This window comes from Spermophilus citellus (assembly GCF_964194105.1).
Source record: "Spermophilus citellus genome assembly, chromosome: 10".
NCBI classification, from domain to species: Eukaryota; Metazoa; Chordata; class Mammalia; order Rodentia; family Sciuridae; genus Spermophilus; species Spermophilus citellus.
In genome coordinates, this window is record NC_138197.1 from 42,077,239 (window position 1) to 42,100,873 (window position 23,635).

Genomic DNA, 23,635 nt, shown 5'->3' on the forward strand with positions numbered 1-23,635 from the left:
ACCAGGGTATAAATGAAGTAAATCATTGACATTGTGGAGTTCATTACTTAAATGTGTAAGTGGTGAGTGTGTATGGAGGGTGGGGGGGGAGAATGGAGTGAGATTGGCTCAAAAAAGAACAAATGATAATGAAAAACATAATTCTGTACTGTAAGTGAATAAGGAAATAGAAAGTGATAAGGAAATAGAATGGAGACATATTCCAAATTCCCATTCAAGTTGTTTGACTTGAATCTTTTTTAAGTATTTTCATTTTTTTTTTTTTTATATTTATTTTTCAGTTCTCGGCGGACACAACATCTTTGCATGTGGTGCTGAGGATCGAACCCGGGCTGCACGTATGCCAGGCGAGCGCGCTACCGCTTGAGCCACATCCCCAGCCCTTGACTTGAATCTTGAAGGACAGATGTTAATCAGTAGCAATACATGTTCATCTCAAAAAGATAAAAGAAATATTCAGTTATTTGTGTTAAATATTGGTGCATACACACGAAATGTTATGGTCTTGGGAATAAAATAGTGAACAAACACAATAACCTCTGTTTTGTGCTTACTTTTAAACATTAAGGCAAGAAAGAAACAACTTGCCCAGAGTGTCTTCCCTGCTAAGGAAAACTTTGAGCTATCAATGCACAGTTCTGGTTATACAAAAGAGTGATCCCCTCAGTGGGCTGCCTGCAGGCAAACAACACCAGAGTTTCTGTTTACTTTATTTTAGAGTCCTTTAGTTTCTGTTTTTGGTTTATGTATTATAGTGTATATATAATTTGCAAATTATCATCCAAACATTGGAGTGAGGGTTCAAAATTTATTGATGCGAGAATTTCATCAAAAAAACTGAGGGTCCACTACTATAGTTCTCTGGGAGGGGAACAAAAGTATTGAACTGTATTTAAAACCACTAGCATTCATGTTTAACACTAACAAAAACGGAAAGTTTCAGAAGGGATGGCTAGGGAAATTATTTTCCTTAAGGGTCGTTAAGTTGTAGACAATCCCAGAGGAGCTGGCCCTATTTCTTTTAATAAGAAAAATCAAACAAGTTAAGACAATGTGCGCTGGTCTGGGCCGTTTCTAGGTACTGCTCCGATTTCTGTAGAGCAGTTAGGAAGCCGGTCACAGTGGGACCGCTCTGCGCAGAGTCCACAGCGGCAGCCAAGTCCAGGAGACGTGGGTGGGAACACTCCTGGACACCGCGAATTCCGCTCCAGGACAGCACGAACGTTCTCTCACTGGAGCTTCGCAGCACAGACTGGGGTCCACTGCTCAGAACCCCTCCAGGCGCCTCCGCGGTTGGCAGACGGCCAGCATCAAGTGCCGCCCAGCGCAGAACTCGCGCCTGCGTATTCCCTCTTTGCTCCTTTAAGCTTTTTACTTGGCAAACCCGCCGTCTCGCCAGATCGTCACTTCCGGTGGACGCTGTGCGTCATTGGTATCGTCACTTCCTGCCGATACCGGTGTGGACGGTGAAGATCGTGGCTGGGCCGGTGTTCCGGTTCTCTCCCTCCCCTACTTTCCTCCCTCCCTCCCTTTCCCTTCCTCGGCCACTGTTGTAGCTGGTGTTTGACTCCCTGACCCCTCCCTAACCCCTTCCTGACCTCGTGGCCACCGGATTGGCCTCCCTTTCTTGTTCCCTGGCCCAACCCCAGTGTCAGGGCGGGGGGCCTTTTGGAGCCGGAGGCGCTGCGGCTGAGGAGAAGAGGAATACGACCCTCCACTCACCAGCCGGATCGCCGGGTGCGCCGCCGCCATGGCAATGCGACAGACGCCGCTCACCTGCTCTGGCCACACGCGGCCGGTGGTTGATTTGGCCTTCAGTGGCATCACGCCTTATGGGTATTTTTTAATCAGTGCTTGCAAAGGTAAGCAAGGCCACTAGCAGACGCCTAGGGCTGGGCAGTAAGTGAGTGGGGCTGGCATTCCCCAGGGCCTAATGATTGGTGGGGATATTAACGTTTGAAGTGGGAGCCAACGCTGGTCTGATAGGGAAAAGAGTTGTGTTCTGGAATCCGCAGTTGTAGCCCAGAGGCCTTCTTTTTGACGCCTCTGACTAGTATTACCCGCCAACTAAGCCCCTCCTCGTTTTTATTGCTGTTTCTGGGGAAGCTGGGCTGCACCTTTCTAGGCTCTCTGGACAAGAACCACTGTAAATACATTTCAAGGATTTAGGGAAAGGGAGAAATTAGGCCAGAACGAACGATTCCTTACAAAGATGTTAGCTCTTTCTCTGAATATTTTTTCGTGGTATTAGCCTCATTTTTTCAAATGCGAGATGAGAGGTTAAGTTCGTTTGTCCAAAATAAAAGACTCAGGTCTAGATTGTTTTTACTCAGATCCGTATTCTCACTCAATCACGTTTCCCAAAGAGAATGGTTCAACTCTTTAAGTTTATTTATTTTTAGATATTTTTTAGTGACCCCAATGAGTTGGAATGAACAACAACAAAACAAACAGGTTTTTCACTTGCTATTCAATATAATAATTTGACGTTCGAATCAGATTTCAAGTAGTCTGAATTTCTAAAATCACATTTCTTTTTAAACATTTTCTAGATGGTAAACCTATGTTACGCCAGGGAGACACAGGAGACTGGATTGGAACATTTTTGGGTCATAAAGGTGCTGTTTGGGGTGCAACGTTGAATAAGGATGCCACCAAAGCTGCTACAGCAGCTGCAGATTTCACAGCGTAAGTGTAACCAAAATGGCTAGCTTTGTTCCCTGTGGATTGTGTCCTGAAAAAAAAAATCAAAATCTTCAACCTCAGTTATTCATGTAATTCTGACTCGTTACCTACCACATAGAGTACATGATATTAAATTTTACCAAGATTCCATCCTGTTTCTATGTATTTCTTTGTCTTCATTGGTTCTCAAAAGCTTCATAGGCTTAGATGACTTGCTCTTTATGTCTTTGAAGCAGGATTCTGCATAATTACTAAGCACCCCAGATGAGAAATGTTGATCTCCTTGACAAATATATCTCTACATGTCCTTTTTAGTAATATATATTAATGGTCTCAGATTTTTATTTCACTTGCTTCGTTAACTAGATTTAGACATACTATGTCCCAAATTTAACTACTTTTTTGTTTTCTAAGGTTTTTTAAAGATAGAATTCTTAATTTTCCTTTCTTTCAGATTATCATCTATTTTTTTTATTTTACCAGTTGAATATCTGCTGACTATAGTGTTTCTCCTTGTCTCTCATTACTTTTGTTCTAGTTTTATTTTTTACTTGCCACCACTAGTCTCTTAACCTTCTATTCATCTTCCATATCCCTTGCAGTTGACTTCCTAAGAACAAACTTCATCACATCACTTGTCTACCAGATGATCTTGCTTTCCCTTTGCCATTTTAGCAGTTTGTGACTTTGGGTATATATTAACATAACTTGGAGAGTTTTTAAAATATCAAATGCATGTGTCCCTGAAATTTTGATTCAGTTGATCTGAGGATGGAGTCACCATTTGGTTCTTTTTCCTTTCATAACTTCCTCTAGGTTATATGTATGCAGCCTTAGAACCATCAGCATAAGGGACAAATTTTAGTTAGCACTTTATGTTTTGGTCTTATCCTAATACATTACCATCATTTCCAGGCATTGCAACTGTAAACTCTGCAGTCTAGCTATACTAAATGTACTGTTACTGTAATGCACTTTGTTATTACTTTTTGTTTTGCACATATTATTAAACTGACTTGCATGACCTTCCTTTCTTTTGGACACATGTTATATTTTTATAATTTGGTATCTTTAGTTGCTGCCTGTGTGCGTGAACGCTTTAGTGTTTGCTAATGAAGGCAATATCAAAAGCAATTGACATACATAAACTTCATTAGGTGTGAAAACCTGGAGAGTAAAAGTGATCTGGTGATCTTTCTTTCTTTTTTTTTTTTTTTTCCCCTCTCTTTAAACAGAATTTCACACTAAGGCGTAATTGTGAATGAGTTTACTCCTTTGTTTTAAGCAAATTAAACATAATAAGTTTAGCATGAAAAACAAAAGATTTTGGTAGATACGTGACTGTGTACTTGGTTAAAACTCAGGACATACAATTTTATCATATGTAAATTTTAAAATAAAGTTTCAAAATGGAGAGTGGGTGAGAAAGGTAGTAGCGCCACACAGCAGTAAATTGAAGATGATGAAGAAAGATCAGTAAGAAAAGTTTTTTTTTTTTAAATGCAATTCTGAACTTTTTTTCTACTCTCCAATGAATAAATTGCTATTATATCACTACATATAACAATTGTAATGCTTTATGCTCTGCCCTCTAGAATATATAATCCTGGTAAAAGAAACTGCCTGGTTTTATATAAGTACTTCCATGTCAATATTTTCATGTCAAAAGTTTCGTTTAATGTTAGTATGCATACTAACTTATCATATGTCAAAACACTTTGTTGATTATGGGAGGTGAAAATAGGAAGTAAAAGTGATTCTCACACAAGAAAGATGACTTATAGAGGATTGGAAGGTTCAAATGAAGGTGTCCCTTTCAGCTTTTGTACTCATACTATATCTAGAATATAGCATATAGTTTATACTATATAGTAGGTTATAGTAAACTTCAGGTACTGTTATAGCATTTTTTTTTTTTTTTAAGTGTCATTTTAAGGTCAGGGACCATATTCAGTATCCCCGGTTTGTTCACTACTTTTTAATTGCCAAGTAAGTAACTTGAAAAAGTTTTCTAAAGCAATCAAATGGTTTAGTGAATTATAGATCTTGATTTTACTTATAGAATATTTGTGTCTTTGATTGCTATAGGTTTAGTTTTCTTCTTCAAAGTTTGTTTTTAACTGAGTTAAATAAGAACATCACTGGAATGAATTTTCTTGATTTTATAATGAATGTAGAAAGTTGAATTCATATACACAACAATTTCAGATCTGGTAAGCAGATTTAAAATTTTTCATAATGGTGATTAGGTCCCAGACTGATGGTGATAAACTAATAGAGAATAGTGATATCTTATATAAAATATAATTAGGTTATAGGAGTGGGCGCTGCATGCAGAAATTAGCATTAAAAGAGGTGAGCTTTTGGATTCTAGTTCTGCCAAGATATATTTTTGTTGACCTCAATTCTACTTTTTGGCCCTAATTACATTAGCAGAATGTTTTGTTACCTGCTTCATGGTCTTATTCTGATTTTTTTATGCAAAGCTTGTTAGGAAAGATGCCTGTCTCTTGATAAGATCCATGAAGACTTTTTATGCATTTGACCAAATTATATTTGTCACCCCCTAGGAAAAGAAATAAAGGACAATAGATAAGAATTACCATTCATGGAATAACTTGAAATGAAGAGAGAAAGGGAGTGCAGAAAAATGTGGCACTTTAAATACTTGACAGAATCTTGAAAAGCATCCAGATTTTATCTTGCAGCCAGAAGAACAGTTATATTTATTTAGGTCATTTACAGGGCATTGTTAACTAAAAAGAATTACACATTTGAAAGCATGCCTGTGAATAGTGTTATTTTGTAACACTAAATGTACTTAACATTTCAGGTCTCAGTGTTTGTGTTTATAAGCAATATTAAGAGCACAAACACTGGTGGTAGGAAGGTGGGCTGAGTTGAATCCTGGCTCTATCATTTAACGTCTCTGATCTTAGGCCATTTGGCCTCTTTTTCTGAGTTTTATCATCTGTAAAAATTAAAATAACATGCTACTTACTTCTTAGATTGGTTGTGAATACTAAATAAGTTAATATGTTTCAAATATTTAGAACATTGCTTGACTTTCTATGTAAGTGTTACATCTGTAAGGTAACAATGATAGTTACATATTATAAGGTAACAATGATATTATCATCCCCATAGACCAGGACCATACATGTTATTTTGAAACTTCATGGCTAAAGCCATAAAACCATTTGGCTTCATGAAAGTAACTTCAAGTAGATTTAAATATCGAATAGGAAGTTTTTGTTGTTGTTTGTTTTTTAAGCCTTTTTCTTCATTAAGACTTTGGGTGCTATGATAAAGTGGGGAAAAAATCTAACAAGCATTGACTTAAGTAGATATATGCTTATGTGCTAGCTATGCTGTGTATTTCCAGTTTGATCATAGAATTCTTTTTTTAAACTTTAGTTTTTATTTTGGTAAAATGTGACTAAGACTGATGAGGTTAGTGGAGAGACAGGGACATCTTTCTCCACTATATCCCCAAAGTCTAGCATCATGCCTATGACAAAGTAGGTGCTTGGAAAATGGTAATTCAGACTTACTCCTTCATTTTTTTGGGTCTATTTGGTGTGGGAGTATGTGTGTTCATTTGTGTTTAGTCTGCCCATTTAATGACTTGTGTGAGGCTTGTGTTGATAGAACTTGAACTTTATCTAGCTAAAGAGTAGCTCCCCAATCAGCTTACCCAATTTGTCCTAATTGATCTAAATCATTTTAAGAAAAACCTTTTGCCCCATTCTTATATTTTAAAAAATATATTTTTAGTTATACATGGACATAATACCTTTATTTAATTTACTTTATTATGTTTTTTTGCATGTGTGGTGCTGAGGATTGAACCAGTGCCTCATGCATGCGATGCAAGTGCTCTACCACTGAGCTCTAATCCCAGCCCCTGTTCTTATATTTCTTAGAAAATTCATAAATTTTGTTCTATTTCTTATTGATAAATTATATTCAGGGTATGTCTGTGGGTCAGTTTCTGAAACGCCATCCTCTTTTTTCACGTTTTCATTCATAAAAGCTAATTTCAGCCTTCCTTCATATGCTTACTCTTCTGTGTACTTCTACTTTTCGTCTTATCAAAATTGTCTTTGTAGAGTGCCAAAATAGAGAAGATTTCTATGTTCTATCCCAAGGAGTGCTTAAAATAGATCTGGAGTTCTGTAATAGATCCAGGAATCTATACATAATTACTATAGTTTGTCCCCACCAAAATTCAGGTTGAAGCTATGGTGTTGAGATGGTTGGGACATATAAGGGGTAATTAGAAATGAGGGCACTACCTTCACAAATGAGTTGATGTCTTCTTTCTCAAGAGACTTGATTAGTTTTCTGCAAGAATGGGGTGTTATAAAGCAAGCCTGGCACCTTCCTGCCGTCTCTTTTGTACATATGCTCCTTCAGTATGCATCCATTTTCCATTTCTGCTCTCTGCCATGGTATGAAACAGCATGAGGCTCTCACCAGAAGCCAAATACATGCTGGCATCCTGCTATTCAGAACTATGAGCCTTTTTCCTTATAAATTACCCAGTGAATAAATTAGCTTTCTAACACTGTAACAAATACCTGAAATGCAATACTATATTATATATACTTAATCAACTTATACACAGAAAAGGTTTATTTTGGCGCACAGTTTTAGAGGTTTCCATCTATGATCTATTGGCCCTATTGCTTTGGGCTGGATAACACAGCATGATTGGGAAGTGAAAGAGAGGAAGAGTCTAGGATCTTGGGGTCTACTTCAAGGGCATGCACCTAATGATCTAAAGACTTCCTACTACTGTGTTCTACCTCTTCAACATTTCTACCACTTCCCCGTAGCACCAAGCTGGGGACCAAATTTTTAACACATGGGCCTTTGGGACTATTCCAGATCCAAAGTATAGTACCCAGTCTATATTTGTTGTATGTTATACCACAGAAAATGAACTATGACAATAAGGCTCTGATCTTTTTTCTTTTTTCTTTTCCCTTGTGCTGGGGATTGAACTTAGACCCTTGTAAATATATGCTCCCTCATTGAGCTATATCCCCCCAGTCACTTTTTCCTATAAAACTAGTAAAAAGATCTGACTTTTCTCTGAATGAGGACCTTGATAAATAAAAAATAGTATTCTCTTTAATGACTTGGTTAACATATTATGGTAATTAGGCACTATTTTCCCTCTAAAATATTTTAATTGTTTCAATAGAACTTTAAATAAGTGAGTTAAACACCCCCTCTTTTGAGACATGTATGGTAGGTATGTTCATAGCTGTTGAAAAGATACTGTTTAATGATGGTTTGCTGTCTTGATTTGAGTTGAACAGCTTACTTCATTGATGTCAGTTTCTTTCCTGATGATTAAATAATACATTGAAAAGTATTTATATTAGTAATTTGCATGTGTGGTGTTGAGGATTGAACCAGTGCCTCATGCATGGGATGCAAGTGTTCTACCACTGAGCTGCAATCCCAGCCCCATTCTTATATTTCTTAGAACATTCATAAATTTATTTAGGTAATTTACAGGGCACACTGAACAGACAAAAGAAATAAAGAAATGAAGGAGTAAGTCTGAATTACCATTTACCAAACATTCCTTTTAGAACTTTCATTGTAACGGAAATATGTCAAGAGTTAGTATATAAGTGATTAGAATGTGATCTGTCAGAATGGCATGCCTCTGTCAGGATTTCTAAATAGGAGGAAAAAGACTATTGTGGTACATTAGCTTTCTTGTTTGGTCACTCCAGTTCTCTTTCCTCACTGGTAAATCCATGTGATCTGTGGAATATCTTAAGATTAAGAATTAAGAATTTAAGAAGTTTTTAGAAGATGATTTAATGTATTTGAAATTAACATTTCAAAGGACATTGCTGAAAATTCTATTGAGAACTCTATTTCTATCCTGAATAACTAGGATAGGAATATCAGATGCATTGACATTTTCTTCACTTTTGATGCTTTTGTATGCATTGTTACCATAAATGTTTAATCAGTTCTGCTGTGATTAAGAATAAACATGTAAACAAATTTTTTAAAAGCCAAATTAAGCACAGTGATCAGTGGAAGCTGAGTTCTATGGAAGGAGGAAATGGTTAATTCTTGGAGGTGAGGAAATAACAGACTTAAGAGAATAATGTAAACAAGAACATAGAAGCCTGAAAGAAAATGCTTGGCCTGTGTGAGGGATGGTTTATCATTCAGTATGGCTAGATTCACAGAGATAATGCAAAATGAGGTTGGGAAAGTATGTTGGGGTCAGGGAGTTGAATTGGAATGGGATACTTGAGCAGGTTTCCTGTATAGAGAAATGAATACCTGGGCGTTTTGTACTAGTCCTACTCAGAGTTGACATTTTTATTTCTCTCAGAATATATTTTTCAGCCATTCATATGATTTACGTGTACAGTACACAATGTTTGATATTGTATCATCAGTTTTCATATATCAGCTATTCCGTATTTCTTAGCTAATGTACATACTGTGAATATTTGTCTAGAATAGTTTTTTCCTTCTTTTCCCTCTGTTGCATTTCTGCATGCTCTTTAAGACCACTAGCTCTGTTGCTTTGATTTTTCTGGCATAATGAGAAGTGCATTTTTTTTTCAGTGTTTTTATAGGTATATATACTTGTTTTTTAATTGTGTTTAATGTGTTATTTAAAATACATATTTTTCTCCTTAGCTAACACTGTACTAAAGCAGGAACTTTGTGGGATATTTTTCCCTCCCATTTATGCTCTAACACTGAGCTTAGAAAGGCATAATTTGTTTGGTATATTTATAGTGTGTTTGTTAAGTAAACAAAAGTAAAGATATCCTTGCTTTTCATTGCCCACTTCCTAAAAATTAATGTCAATTGTATTAAAACGAAAATCTCTGAAGCATTTTTAGCAGTTCTTTTCCCTGTATACATAGATTCCTGGTTTATTTTTCACTGACTTCTAATCTAAAATTAACTCTTTTTTTAAAAAAAAAAAATCCCTTTTCCTAGCTAGGCGCGGTAGCGCACACCTGTAATCCCAGTAAAGTAATAGGATTGAGAGTTCAAAACTAGTCTCAGCAACTTAGTGAGGCACAAAGCAACTCAGCAAGACCCTGCCTCAGTATAAAAATGGGCTGGGGTTTGTAGCTCAGTGATTAAGCCCTTTGGATTCAATCCCAGGTACCCCAAAACATAAATAAATAAAAATTTTCCTCTTCCTTTTTTCCCTTTAGTCTTTTTTGAGGAAACTCCTTAGAATAGTTTTATCAAGTATTGTTCAAACATGACCCTCCCTTGATATATACACACATTTGTAGCATATATCATATATTTGGGTTGAGTAAGTTAGGGAAAACAAATATAATTTAGAGATTTAAATCCTCAGTTTAGCATTGTACAATAAAAGGGTATTACTTTGGGAGCAGTTAATTGGATTGACATTTGAAGATTTAGGTCAACTTTGAGGAAGTTATGGGGAGAATATTTTCTCCACTATCTTGATTTTACATTTTATGTAAACTATATCAAGGTCTTTCATTCTTATAAAACTTTAAAGAATCTCTTGGGTTTTTTTGGTTGGTTGGTTTTGTGTACACGCGAGTAAAAAACTGAAGAACAAATTGGCATGGTGAAACTAAAAATTGGTTGAAATGTTTTGCAGACGTACTAAAAGTCTAGTATAGGTTACAATAAAAGTAAGTAGAATGGGTTGATTAATAAATCTTATTTACTTTTCAAATCTTTTTTATTGTCAAAGAAAATTTAGGATTATAAGACTTTTATGGAGAAATTTCCTTGAGACTTAAGTTGATATTTTCTCAAATGAAGTCTAACAGTGAGGGATATTACAAAGGAGACTTGTAAGGCATTTATATAGTTTTTGATATATTTATTTGGTAATAATCAATATACTTATCCTTCCAATATGTTAATGTTTCATAATGTCTTTTTCCCCCCAACTTTTTTTTTTAGCAAAGTGTGGGATGCTGTCTCAGGAGATGAATTGATGACCCTGGCTCATAAACACATTGTCAAAACTGTGGATTTCACACAGGTATTAGAAAATGGAAATTTGGGTTGGGGATATATGTCAGTGGTACAGTGCTTACTTAGTATGTATAAGGCTCTGGGTTCAAAACCCAGCAGTGCAAAAAAGGAAGGACGATAACATTTATTTTAGATAGTTAAATTGTTGTTATAGCACAGCGTGATAATGATTTTAGGTTTGATTGGATTATATGGAATATTTGGTATGTATTAATTTGTATTTGATTTGGTTATACATTAAGCTGTAGAAACTAGTTTTTTCTTAAGTTAATCTGTGAGGTTTTTAGATACCACTGTTATCTTTAGTCTTCCAACAAAAGCAGTAAATATCTAAAAAGCTCAAGTAATGTTTCTTAGTATTCAGTAGTGAGAGGATAAATTGTAATCATCAAAGAAATGCTATGGGAGGGAGGGAAACAGGATAAGAATTTATGTGGTATAGTGTAACACATTTGAACTGGGAAACTTAAAGGGCTTGACATTTATGAGATGGGCATTGTTCCACAGCATCTTCTCAAGTAATTGGTTGTGTATTGCATTTTTTTGTGATGTCTGTAGCTATATTTGGATATTATTTGGTATTGAAGAAGTTTCCAAGAGAAGTAACTATTGAAGTGGTTTATTATTAACATTTTACTTTTTTGTTTGTCTTTAGGATAGTAATTACTTGTTAACTGGGGGACAGGATAAACTGTTACGCATATATGACTTGAACAAACCTGAAGCAGGTAAGCATAATTTATGTCCAGTTTGTGGCTTTTTTTTTTCTTTTTTTTTTAAATAACATTACTGATTTCTAGATGAGTACTCCAATTTGGAAAATATAGTCACAATTAAAACACAGTTATCCAGTATTAATCATTGTTAATATCTCTTAATTTTTTTTATATAACATCCCAAACCCTTCTAGATTACTATTGGAGAGCCTTGCAATTTAAAAATTTTATTACAGGCAGTTTTTTCATGATGTTAAGTATTTATCAAGGTGCAGAATATTACTACCTTTTGGTAATCTGTAGAGAGTAAGGATGGTGTAAATTCTCAGTTGTTGCATGTTAGTCTTTAGGTTTATGAACCATGGGAATATGTTAACTATTCAAAAGAATCTTTTAAAATCCATAGTAACAGTTTTATTTTTAATGTCACTAGGTGTTCTCTGAGATGTTTTTAATGACTATGTTTTCTTTCCTGTGGAATATCCATAAGTGAATTAGCCAATTTCTTATTATGGCCTATTTGGGCCATATGTTTTAAATTTTGAAAACAATATTACGTTAAATATTCTTATATTTGCCAGTATTTTCCATAAGTAACTGAGCAAAAATATAATTGTTGGAACAAAGAAGAGCAGACTTATTGGAAACCATTGGTAGATTTCAGCAAAATATATATAGTTAATCTGTTTTAGTGTGCACTGACACCTAAATTTATCTTTGGCAATTTAATAGAAGGAAATGTTTCTGTTGCAGTAGTATGGACTTGTTTTTATTTTTGTTTTGGTACTGGGTATTGAACTCGGGTATTCTACCCAGTTCTTTTTATTTTTTATTCTGCAATAGTACCTTGCTAAGTTGCTGAGGGTCTCTTTAAATTGCTAAGGCTGGCCTTAATTTTTGCAGTCCTCCTGCCTCAGCCTCTTGAATGGCTACAATTATAGGCATATGCCACCATGCCCAGTTTGATACAGACTTTAAAACATTATTCTGTCATTACCTTGGTGAATTCTCTCATTGTACACAAATGTGTACATCTTTTCTAGTCCACATATTTACCTGTATTTTGTAGTACTTTAATGATTTCCTATGCACACAAAGCTATCAAAACATGATAATTTTAGAAATTGATTGCTTATTAGTTGGCTGTGTGTGTGTGTTGCTGGTATTGAACCCATAATTTGTGTCTTTCAAACATAATCAGGGGCTTTTTATTTATTTATTCATTCATTTTTTTATGTGGTGCTGAGGATCGAACCCAGTGCCCTGTGCATGCCAGGTGAGCACGTTACCACTTGAGCCACATCCCCAGCCCCTTTATTTATTTTTTTTTTAATGAGATGAGCATCTGGCTTATGTTGCCCAGCCTGGGCTCTAACTTGGCAATCCTTCCTCCCCAATCTCCCAGGTAGCTGGAATTACAGGCATGCACCAACCACAATGCTCAGCGTAGCATGGTTATTATCCATAAGTCTATAAAATTTTTTAAAAGTAGAAAAGTTTAGTAAAAAGGTAATTTGAAAATTAAGCACTTATTTTCTTATGATACCTTCTCTTTGAAGAAGCATTTCTAAAGTGAGGAAACAAACCGCTTTTAGAGATTTCTTATTCTCCATTTGCACCTAGGAGTTTTATTTATTTTATCATTGCATTGGAATTATACATTATTTATACATTGTTAAATATTCATACATTCTACATTCTTTTTGGTAGACTTACACTAAAACACAACAAAGTACATTAACCTCAGTCAATGAGTTTTGTTCAGTGAAACAAATTCAGGGCTTGAATGGACATTTTTCATCCTCTCTTACTGCTTTTTGGAAGTTGCTGTACTATACCAGAAATAGAAATTATAGCAATTGGTGGAGTTTTTATCATATGCCAGATGCCATATCAATGCCATATCACTTTAGATGCATATTCTTATCTGATTCTCAAAAACTGAGATATTCTGTCTATTGTTATCTTATTTTACAGGTAAAGAAATGTACTTTTCAGAAAAGTTAAGTAATGTGCTCAAAGTTCAAGTAGTGTTGAATGGCATTGTTGTTTCCATTTGTTTTTGCCCAGAGATGATAATGAAGGGTTTTTTTTTTTATTTGTTTGTTTGCTTGCTTGCTTGCTTGCTTGTTTTAATCTGTGGAAGGGAAAGTCTCCTACCGAGCCAGGTTCCCTTTTTTTTTTTTTTTTTTTTTGGATGCTTTCCTGAATTACTTGTCTTATTTTTTTTCAGTTTGCTTCTAATTTCTGCTTCCTAACAACAGTGGTTTGAATAAGAGTCCCAAAGTTAATGATAGCACTAGTCTTAGATCAGACTACCTGTTTCCTGGGTCCATGTTATTAAATTATGCCTCATTAGTAATTCTTACTACCTATTTTAGCATTGTGGTATAATAATGCTTTTGAATATTATTAGTTGTATAGAAAGTGAGCTTGAGGAAATGAGTAGTACATACACTCAGTTATATATAGCAAAGATTATCATTTTGGGGTTCCTTGTCTTACAGTTAAATAGGGTTTTTTTCCAGTACAGAAAAGCCAATGTGTTCTGGTAAACATCAAGTTTTAATTTTGCTGGGCTTTAAAAAGTTGCAGTTCAATTTCAAATGTTCTAGTCTTCTCATTACATTTTTTTAATTGTTCCTATAGTGTTCAGTTTAAAAAGTCAAATATTAAATAATTTTAAATTGTTTCATCTTAAGAACCTAAGGAAATCAGTGGTCACACTTCTGGTATTAAAAAGGCTCTTTGGTGCAGTGAGGATAAACAGATTCTTTCAGCTGATGATAAAACCGTTCGGTAAGTAATTTTCTTTAATAATTTAAAGTTTGAAAAATTATTCTACCTTAAAGCTTGTATTTTAAATATTTTTTTGTGACCAGCATGTAGGAAAAATTGTCTGAACATTAAATTTAAATTGCACATAGGTCACATTTATTTGGAGCTATCCATTTACTATTAGATACATAGAGTTCAGAAGAAATAATTTAAATTATTAAATAATATTTAATTAAAATTACTGACACCTATATAAGGAGATGTTCTTAACATAGGTCTATGGACAGGCTGCTTAAAGGGAGTTCATGAAACCCCTAAAATTCTGTTCAAAGTTTTATGTTAACGCTTGATATATTCTTCTGTGAAAAGATATATAGCTGTCATCAGATTGACAAAAAAAACAGTACTAATAAGCAATTTAAAACAGTGCTGAAATTGATTAGATTAGTGGCATAGTGTTCCTGAGTTATTTCGAAGGTGTATTTAGGTATTTGAACTATCAACAAGCTACTAAAGACTTTGACATTTTATAGGAACTCAAAATTTCTCTAATTTGAAATTTATTGTTTGGAATGAAAGTTGTTTTTATTATAATTATGATTATCATTAGTTTATCTGCAGATGTAATTAGAATTTAAGCTTTTTCCCCCCTTGTGAATAAATATTGCCATATTTTCCCTTTTTTTTGCAGCCTTTGGGATCATGCTACAATGACAGAAGTGAAATCTCTAAATTTTAATATGTCTGTTAGCAGTATGGAATATATTCCTGAGGGAGAGATCCTGGTTATTACTTATGGACGTTCTATCGCTTTTCATAGTGCAGTAAGGTATGTCCAAGGAATCTCTTAATTTTATTTTTTGAGTGACAGAGGACAATTAGCTTACTTAAAAATTGTAAAGCACTTGTGGAAGATATTTAATTCTTTTAAAGTGAATATGAGCCAGGCACAGTGGTGCACACGTTTATGCCCAAGCCTGAGGCAGGAGTATGACAAATTGGAGGCCTTTCTAGGCAGCAAGTCCCTGTCTCAAGATTAAATTGGAGGCCTAGGGATATAGCTTAGAGACAGAAAGCTCCTGGGTTATATTCCCAGTACCACACAGACATTTTAAAAAAAAAAAGGGTAAATTATGACTTATATGATATGAAAAGAAATATTTCTTCCATTAATAATGCATTTTATAAGAATTTGACATACCTTAATCAAAGAAAATAAGCAAATTCATGGTATTTAGGATATTTATTGGTAAATTCAGCACTTTTTTATATTACACTTAATGTTCTAAGACCATTGGGATCTCAAGCCTCTTTTTTATTTGTCATTTCAAAGAGAGCCAGGTGTGGTGATACACACGTGTAATCCCTGCAATGAGAGGACCACAAGTTCAAACCAGCCTAAGCAACTTAGCTGGGATAGGGATATAGCTCAGTTGGTAGATTGCTTGCCTAGTATGCACAAGGCCCTGGGTTCAAACCCCAGCACCACCAAAACAACAAAGCAACTTACCAAGGCCTTAAGCAACTTTAGTGAGACCCTGTCTCAAAATAAAAAGATGCTGAGGATGCAGATCAGTGGTTAAGTATCCCTGGGTTCAATCCCAAGTACTGAAATTTTTTGTTTTCTTTTGTTTTAGAGAAATGGTAATGTTTTTTTCCCATTTCTAAATATGTGCACACCTAATGATTCTTTTAAACAGAATCATTTGTGATTAGAATATATTAGAGTAAATGCTATTGTAGGAAATTTGGAAAATATAACAATTGAAAAACATGTATCCAGTCTTATAACCATAAATTCCAGAATGGTTATTGTTTTTTCTGCCAGTCTTTTTTTTTTAATTTCCTGTTAAACACATGCATAAAACATTTATGTGCTTTTTGTTTAATTACTAGGACCATAGTGAATATTATTATGATGTTTTATTTTTGAAAAATATTCTTAGTCATCAGAATGTCCTTGAAAACATCTTCATTAGCTGTATTGCATTATAAGTTGTACTAAATTATGAATCAGTTCTGTTTTAGCACTTCAGTGTGTGTTATGGTATATATCTGTTTCCTTATGATAGAATCCTGTGAGTAGAATGTGAGTAGAATGATTTATTCAAAGGATAGAATGAGTTTAAAGTTCTTATTTATCTGGCTGGAGATGTGCTCAAGCGGTAGCGCACTCGCCTGGCATGCGTGCAGCCCGGGTTCAATCCTCAGCACCACTTATAAACAAAGATGTTGTGTCTGCTGAAAACTAACTAACTAAATAAATATTTTAATTCTCTGTCTCTTAATTTTTTTAAGAAAAAAAAGTTCTTATTTATTCATGGTGCTTGATTGATTTCCATTCCACATTGCACTCTGACTGCAGTGCTACCTTTTTGTCTAAAAAGCTACTTTCAGGGCTGGGGTTGTGGCCCAGCGGTAGACCGCTCTCCTAGCGCTTGCCTAGCACATGCAAAGTGCTGGGTTCGAGCCTCAGCACCACATAAAAATAAAGATACTGTGTCCAACTACAACTAAAAAAAGAAAAGAAAACTAAAAAATAACTAAATAACAAATAAAAAGCTACTTTCATAGCTAATTACTTAATGAGAAAAAGAAAAGCCAGTAAAATTGGAAATTTTAATAATGTAAAGGAGTTCATATATATATATATATATATACACACACACACACAGAGTAAAATTATAATCACAGGATACTTTTGTCTACAATCATCAAATTGTAAGCTACATTACTGCTTCTTTGGCAACATATAACACTGTTGTAGACTGTTAACATCAAATCCCATTTTGGTGGCAGTGATGCGAACATTTCAGCCAGCAGGTTGCTATTTAGTGATACTGCATAAATCATGACTAACTTTAATTTTCATGCTTTCTACTATGTGTTCTTGGGAATAGGAGAGTGACCTTTAGGAGATCGAAGGTTATGTTCTGTATTTAAGGCATTTCATGATTTCAGGGTTAAACTGAAAAGGAGCCAATGTCTAAACTAATTAATTTTCAGTGATACTATCATACATTGATTTTTTTTAAACTATATAATTATAATCTCAAATCTAGTTATTCTTTTATTGTCTGGTAATAAAAACAGCTGTTTATAGCTGGTTTATATTTTATGATCTTTCTTGTTATAGAAGCTTAAACCCTCGACAATTGAGAATAACCTACAGTCCTTTATATTAAAGTAATTAAATGCCTACTGTCAAGCCTTTTTTCTGTCTACTGAGATAATACCTGTTTTTTGTAGAAAAATCTAAAAGTACTAAAAGAAAAACATTTTAAGGAGAAATTCTAAGGACTAAAAGTATAGCTCAGGGATAGAGTGCTTGTCTTCCGTGTTTGAGACCATGGGTTCAATCCCTAGAACCACAAGAAAAAAAAATTTTTTTTAATTTAAAATGCTCAAAATATTATCCATACTACTTTAATTAGCCAACACAGTGATTTCCAGAAACTTTATTGCTAAAAATGTAGATATCTCTTCATTGAAGGGTCTTCATATTCCTGAGATGAACTCCACTTGGACATAGCATCCATCTAAACTTTTCTTTGTTTATGTAATGTGGAGATATGAAGATTTGTTTGGGGTTTTTTTATGTCACAATTCATGTTTGACCAAATGAATATTTGTCCTGTGGGTTTCAGAATTTGAGAGCAGTTTAAATGTAACTTATTTCCTTGTATTATTTATACAATATTAAAACTTTGTAAACTGCCTTTTTTTTTTTTCCAGTTTGGATCCAATTAAATCCTTTGAAGCTCCTGCAACTATCAATTCTGCATCTCTTCATCCTGAGAAACAATTCCTTGTTGCAGGAGGTGAAGATTTTAAACTTTATAAGTATGATTATAATAGTGGAGAAGAATTAGGTAAGTTGTCCTTTTTCTCCTCCCTTAATATAATGTTGTTACCTTTACTAGATATTGAGTTCCACCAATTAACTCTCATTTATGTATATAACATGTTGAAAGTAAATTTTTCAGCTAACTAAAGCTTTGTGCTTATAAGTGCAAATTTTAAGTTGTTTTATCCATTTTTGGATAGAAATTGTTATAGGCCTGTGAACAAAATATGCTGAACTCAATTTTTTCTTTTCCCTTTTAACTTATATTCATCCTTATGCTAATGTTGATACTATTGTGTAGTAGTTTTCAGACTTCATTGGGGGTGACAACTTTATGTCAAAGTCATATTAAGCAGACATAAGGAGATTTATTTTTTCTGAGATGTAGTGCATGTGTGTAGCTCCATTTATCTGACCTCCTTTTCTTTCTGCCAACTTAATTAATTGTAGAGATTCTGTAGAGGGTAATGTGGGCAGAGTCACTATGGCTTATTATAAAGGTACCTCAGGAATCTGACTTGGAGAGTTATTCTGTTCATTTTTATTCTTTTTTGGGGTCTTGAGTTTTGCTGCTTTTCATGCCAATAGTTTTTAATAAGGGAAACAAGTAGGGTTAATTTGAAGATATGTACAGTCTAACTTTATACTTAACTGATGAACCAGATAGTTCAAAAAAGGTACACGTGATATATTGAGTCTTCCCAAATAGTTTTTGCTTTTAGTTCAAAAAATCTCTCTACACACACACACACACACACACACACGTATATATGTAGGTATGTATTTATGTATGTAGTCTGTAAGTTGTCTTTTTTATTGTTGTTGTTCCTGTTTTTGTCTGTTCTGCTTTACCACCTAAAGACCTAAGAAAGAACAAAAGACAACTTCACGTTTTGTTTCTTGGGAAAACTCATGGTTTTAGGTTGTATACATTTTTAAATGTTTTGATCACATGTTACATTCTTTGTAGATGAGAGAACTCAGGCTGGAGTTGAAGCCCAGTGGTTGAATATGTGCTTAGTATTAGTGAGGAGACTATGGGTTCAATCCCTACTGCGTGCATGTGCATGTACGTACACACACACATATGTATAGAGTGAGAGAGAAAAAGCTGAACTGAAATATCTTCTGAGATCTGAGGCCACTATTAATGAATTTTAGACCTTGGACCCAGCCATTCTCATTCCACAATTTCATGTTCTTTCTACTCCCATAATTATTATTTTTTTTTCCAGTACTAGGGATTGAACCAGTCCCTTGCACATGCCAGGTAACTGTTATATCACTAAGCTATACCCCCAGCTCCTCTACTCTTAAAATTTTTTTATTCTCTTGTTGGACAAAGATAGAAGAAAAAAACAGGAATATTGGTTATTATTTTATAGATTAAAATATTTAAGGATCAGTATTGATCGTGTATCTGAATGTTTCGTGTGGTGATATCATTAGTGGATTCTGCATAGAGCCTGGTAGGAAATTAAGAGGCAAAATGTGTAAAAGAGCTCCATCTGGTGGCTCTTCACAGTCATATGAATTAGTTCCTTAGTAATAGGCAGAGTTTAGGTTGTGGAAATTGGGATTACACTGATAGACTTTAGGTCTACTTTCTGTAGAATTTATGTTTTTTTTTTTTTTAATCAATCCTTCTGCCATCCTTAATACGACAAAAAATATACATTTTCTTTTTTGAAAGACAACATAAAACTGGTATATGTTAGATATCTCTTAAGAAGAGATGGTATGATATAGCACTTTATGATGAGAATTACTTTATTTTCAATTATGTACAGTTCTTTGTATTTGCCCTTATGAATTTTTGCATATCTCCAGTAATAGAGAATCATCTTTAGTATATCAGTACTTAACCTAATAATTATTAAATTGTCTAATAATCCTTATCTTATTTTTCAGAATCCTACAAAGGACACTTTGGTCCCATTCACTGTGTGAGATTTAGTCCTGATGGAGAACTCTATGCCAGTGGTTCTGAAGATGGAACATTGAGACTATGGCAAACTGTGGTAGGAAAAACCTATGGCCTTTGGAAATGTGTGCTTCCTGGTAAGAATTTTTATTCAGAGCTTTCAAATTAAAATGCATGGTTTTGTGTCATTTATTAATTCTGTTTCAGTGTTTCTGTCTCAGTAGATTTAAATTATCCAGTACAGTTTAAGCCAAAAGAAGGCATGATTATAATTGGCCACTGTGTTCTTCTGTTAAAGAGTTTTTTGTTGTAAAATGTATTTTACTCCTAAATTTTTAGCTCATTTGGTAAGTGGAATGAACTTAATTCAAAATTTGTTAGAAGGCAATATAAAGAATTTATAAGTAAATGTATCTAATCGCTAGATAATATTACTTAATCTTTACCCATAAGGTAGACATGTTTTTAATTAAAAACAAAAAACAAAAAAACTAGTTATTTATCCCATTACAGTGATAGTATATACCTAAATGTAATTTTTAAAGGAAGACATTATTTTAGAATCAGTTACTAAAATAAGAATTCTATTAAACATTGCTTAAAATAGGTTTATTTTGCTGTTCTTGAATATTAAATTGTAGAAATTATTTGTGTTATCCTAATTCTCAAAAACATTTGCTCTTTTGTAGAAGAAGATAGTGGTGAGCTGGCAAAGCCAAAAATCAGTTTTCCAGAGACAACTGAAGAGGAATTAGGTAAGAGCAAATTAATTGACTTATTTTTACAAGAGTCCTGGCGGATTTGAAACTGAAGTACTATAGATGAGTTTTGCTCACTGATAAAAGAAATTTTAAAATGAACATATTTAATATGAACATATTTAATAATTGGAAGCTTAAATTTTTATAAACTAAATATTTAAATACCTACTGCATAATGGTGGGCACTGAGATACAGTGTGGACATGACCAATGTGGTTAGTCTTATAGAATGTAAGAGTCTGACTTAGATGTTTTAGCAAATTAGTTAAACAAATTGCTAAAATTATAAGAAGAGTCATAACACTCAGAAACAAAAAGAAGCACAGCATATGAGGAACTAGAAGAACTTCAGTATGTGTCCCAGTTAAAACCCAAGGCAAAAGAGACTGGACAGGTTAGGACCTCATTTGCTTTTTTAGAACTTGGAGAGTTTTAGATGAAGGTAATGAGAAACCTTTGAATTTCAAGCAGAGGAATACTAAATTTAGATTTTAAGTTTCTAAAGATTCCCTTGACTATAGTATGGAAAGAAAATTAGGGAAAAAAAGTGAACCAATTAAGTGGATGAGCAATTATGTGGTTTTGAATGAGAGAATGTCAATAAGAACAGAGAAGGTTACATGGAATAGTCTTTTGTGGTAGAACTGATAAGTCATAATTTTATTAAGTTGGAAGGTGGAGGTGTATTAAGTCAAATTTCAGATTGTTGGCATGTGAAGCTGGGTATTATGATTTGGGGGCAGTTGGGAAGGGATTTGCCATTTACTCAGTTTTCTTTAAATTTAATTTTTTCCTGTTAAGCATCTTTTTGCTGAAAACTTAATGTTTCGTAGTTAGTGTTCTTATATTAATAACATTAAGTATTAGAATTTGAATCACTAAAGGAGAGAACCATTTCTTTGAAATATATGACTTTAGTGTTTATTGGATAGCTGGAGTTTTAAAGGAAATTCAGCTTGGAAGGAGAAAAGTTTTGGTTAAAGCATGGTATAAAAGAGTTAATGGATAATACATGAACTCTTACTTGGTTGCTATTTCAGTGGCCAGAGTCCAGTTATTAATGGCATGTGCAGTTGCTCTTTCCCCCAACACACATACACGCACACACTATTGCATGTTTAAATTTTTTTTCTTCATTCATTATACAGAAATGTAGATTTGCTTCTTTTTTTTTTATTAAATTAACTAATGTGACATTGTTTTTATTTGTAGAGGAAATTGCTTCAGAGAATTCAGATTCCATCTATTCTTCAACTCCTGAAGTTAAGGCCTGAGCATCAAGCATATGCCACAGATAGTATATAATTTATGAACTAAGTGACCAAGCAGAGAAAAGCATCAGCCTTCCAGAGTTACTCTCTGCTTACAGCAAACACAGCAGTAAATAATGGGGAATACGAATTAGCTCCAGTGCTGGAACAACTTACTTGGTGTTACCTGTGAGTGAAAACTCGGAGTATCAGATGAAGGCAGGTGGTGTTATGCTCTTGTAGCATGACAGTCTGTTGTCTTTTTAATGAATATGTGCAAGCCAACATCCAATTTCTCTTATTATAATTAAAGTTCTTGTAGCTGTTTATGTTATTATGGAAAAGAAAAATATATTGCCCTATTTTTCTGACTTTTTCCCTTAAAGCAGGATGCCTTTTTTTTTTTTTTTTTTTTTGCTTTAGTTGTAAAGAAGAGGGAAAATATGATAAAGTAACTGGTTTGATTTCTCTTTCATTGTACACTGCTTCTGAACATCTAATTATTTTTAGTTGTCTAAATAAAATGCCTCTAAAACAAAACAGTGTTTTCTTTCTTTGGAAAAAAAAAAACTAATAAAATTGAATTTTGTAAATGAAAATGAGAAGTTTTTCTACATCATGCCCATAGTAAAAGACAGTTATAGAATCTATAGTATTAGTTTCTGAAATACGTTTGCTTATACAAAATTTTAGAAATTTTCATGTCCTTTGTTTGAGTTGAATTTACTCTCCCCACCTTCCTGAGTGGATAGAAATGTTTGACCTGCCATTATAAATGATAACTTACTTAAATGATGCATGCTAATGATAAGAAGAATAGAAAAGCAATTACAGATAGAAAAATCACTTAAAATCCCACCTCTTCCCCCCAAAAATTAATTAAAGAGTAACCATCATTGCACAACACTGCATTGCTATGTGTATGTATAAATAGATATAAATGACTTCATGAAAGCAGAGTAAGTATAATGCTTAAGATGTTCCATTTTATTTTACCTCATGAAATTTGGGTAGTATTCAAGAAATATTTTTATTAAATTTCTAATAAATTGGATCAACTGAGTTTAGATTTTATTTTATAAAATGTGGAGGAGGATATTAAACTAGTAATTTAGAAATGTTTCAGACTAATAACATGTGCCAGTTTGCATTTTCTTTCCTAATTCAAAGGTCTTTTGAATGACCTTTGAAGACTTTTCTAGAAGAAATAAAAGCCAACCAAAGAATAGGTTAATTTTTGAGGACTTGTGATAACCAGAAGAAAGAAAGCACTGTAGTCCATGATAGTCTTTGAGAGCCAAGAGAATTGTGTTATGAGCCGAACTGATGATCCATATAAGGTCTCACAGGGTGGTAGTGTTTTTGTGTCAGCTCATGACATGCCTGATTCTGCTTTGTAGCAGTATTGTCAATGTATCAAAGAGTTAGTCAGACTAATCAAAGTCTTTACCCTAAATAAAGTCAAGATTTATGTGTATCAAATTGAAATCAGAGTTGCTTGGTATTTATGAAATGAATGAACCAGTGAAATTTCTTCTTAGTTTTCATAAAAGGCCCTATATAGATGTAATCCTTTGTGTATTGGTTTCCTATTGCTAAGTTACTACAGATTTATGACTTAAAACAATTTTTTTCTA

At 33.9% G+C, this 23,635-nt stretch overlaps 1 protein-coding gene across 1 annotated transcript; it reads left to right on the forward strand.

Annotated features, from left to right (window-relative positions):
• The first annotated feature begins 1,433 nt into the window (after positions 1–1,433).
• STRAP (serine/threonine kinase receptor associated protein) lies at positions 1,434–22,538 on the forward strand. The gene is made up of 10 exons (XM_081311019.1): positions 1,434–1,862; positions 2,553–2,688; positions 10,648–10,729; positions 11,378–11,450; positions 14,141–14,237; positions 14,908–15,045; positions 17,952–18,088; positions 19,975–20,124; positions 20,677–20,742; positions 21,961–22,538. Exons 1-10 carry the CDS (start codon positions 1,751–1,753, stop codon positions 22,020–22,022), a joined length of 1,053 nt encoding a protein of 350 aa, XP_081167145.1. The 5' UTR covers positions 1,434–1,750; the 3' UTR covers positions 22,023–22,538.
• Positions 22,539–23,635: the final 1,097 nt, after the last annotated feature.

Bases quoted from the DNA above. Each gene is read 5' to 3' on its own strand.
- STRAP (XM_081311019.1), top strand. From the start codon at position 1,751: ATGGCAATGCGACAGACGCCGCTCACCTGCTCTGGCCACACGCGGCCG. The intron at 14,238-14,907 runs GTAAGTAATTTT...TTTTTTTTGCAG, and splicing joins GCTGATGATAAAACCGTTCG to CCTTTGGGATCATGCTACAA. The intron at 15,046-17,951 runs GTATGTCCAAGG...TTTTTTTTCCAG, and splicing joins GCTTTTCATAGTGCAGTAAG to TTTGGATCCAATTAAATCCT.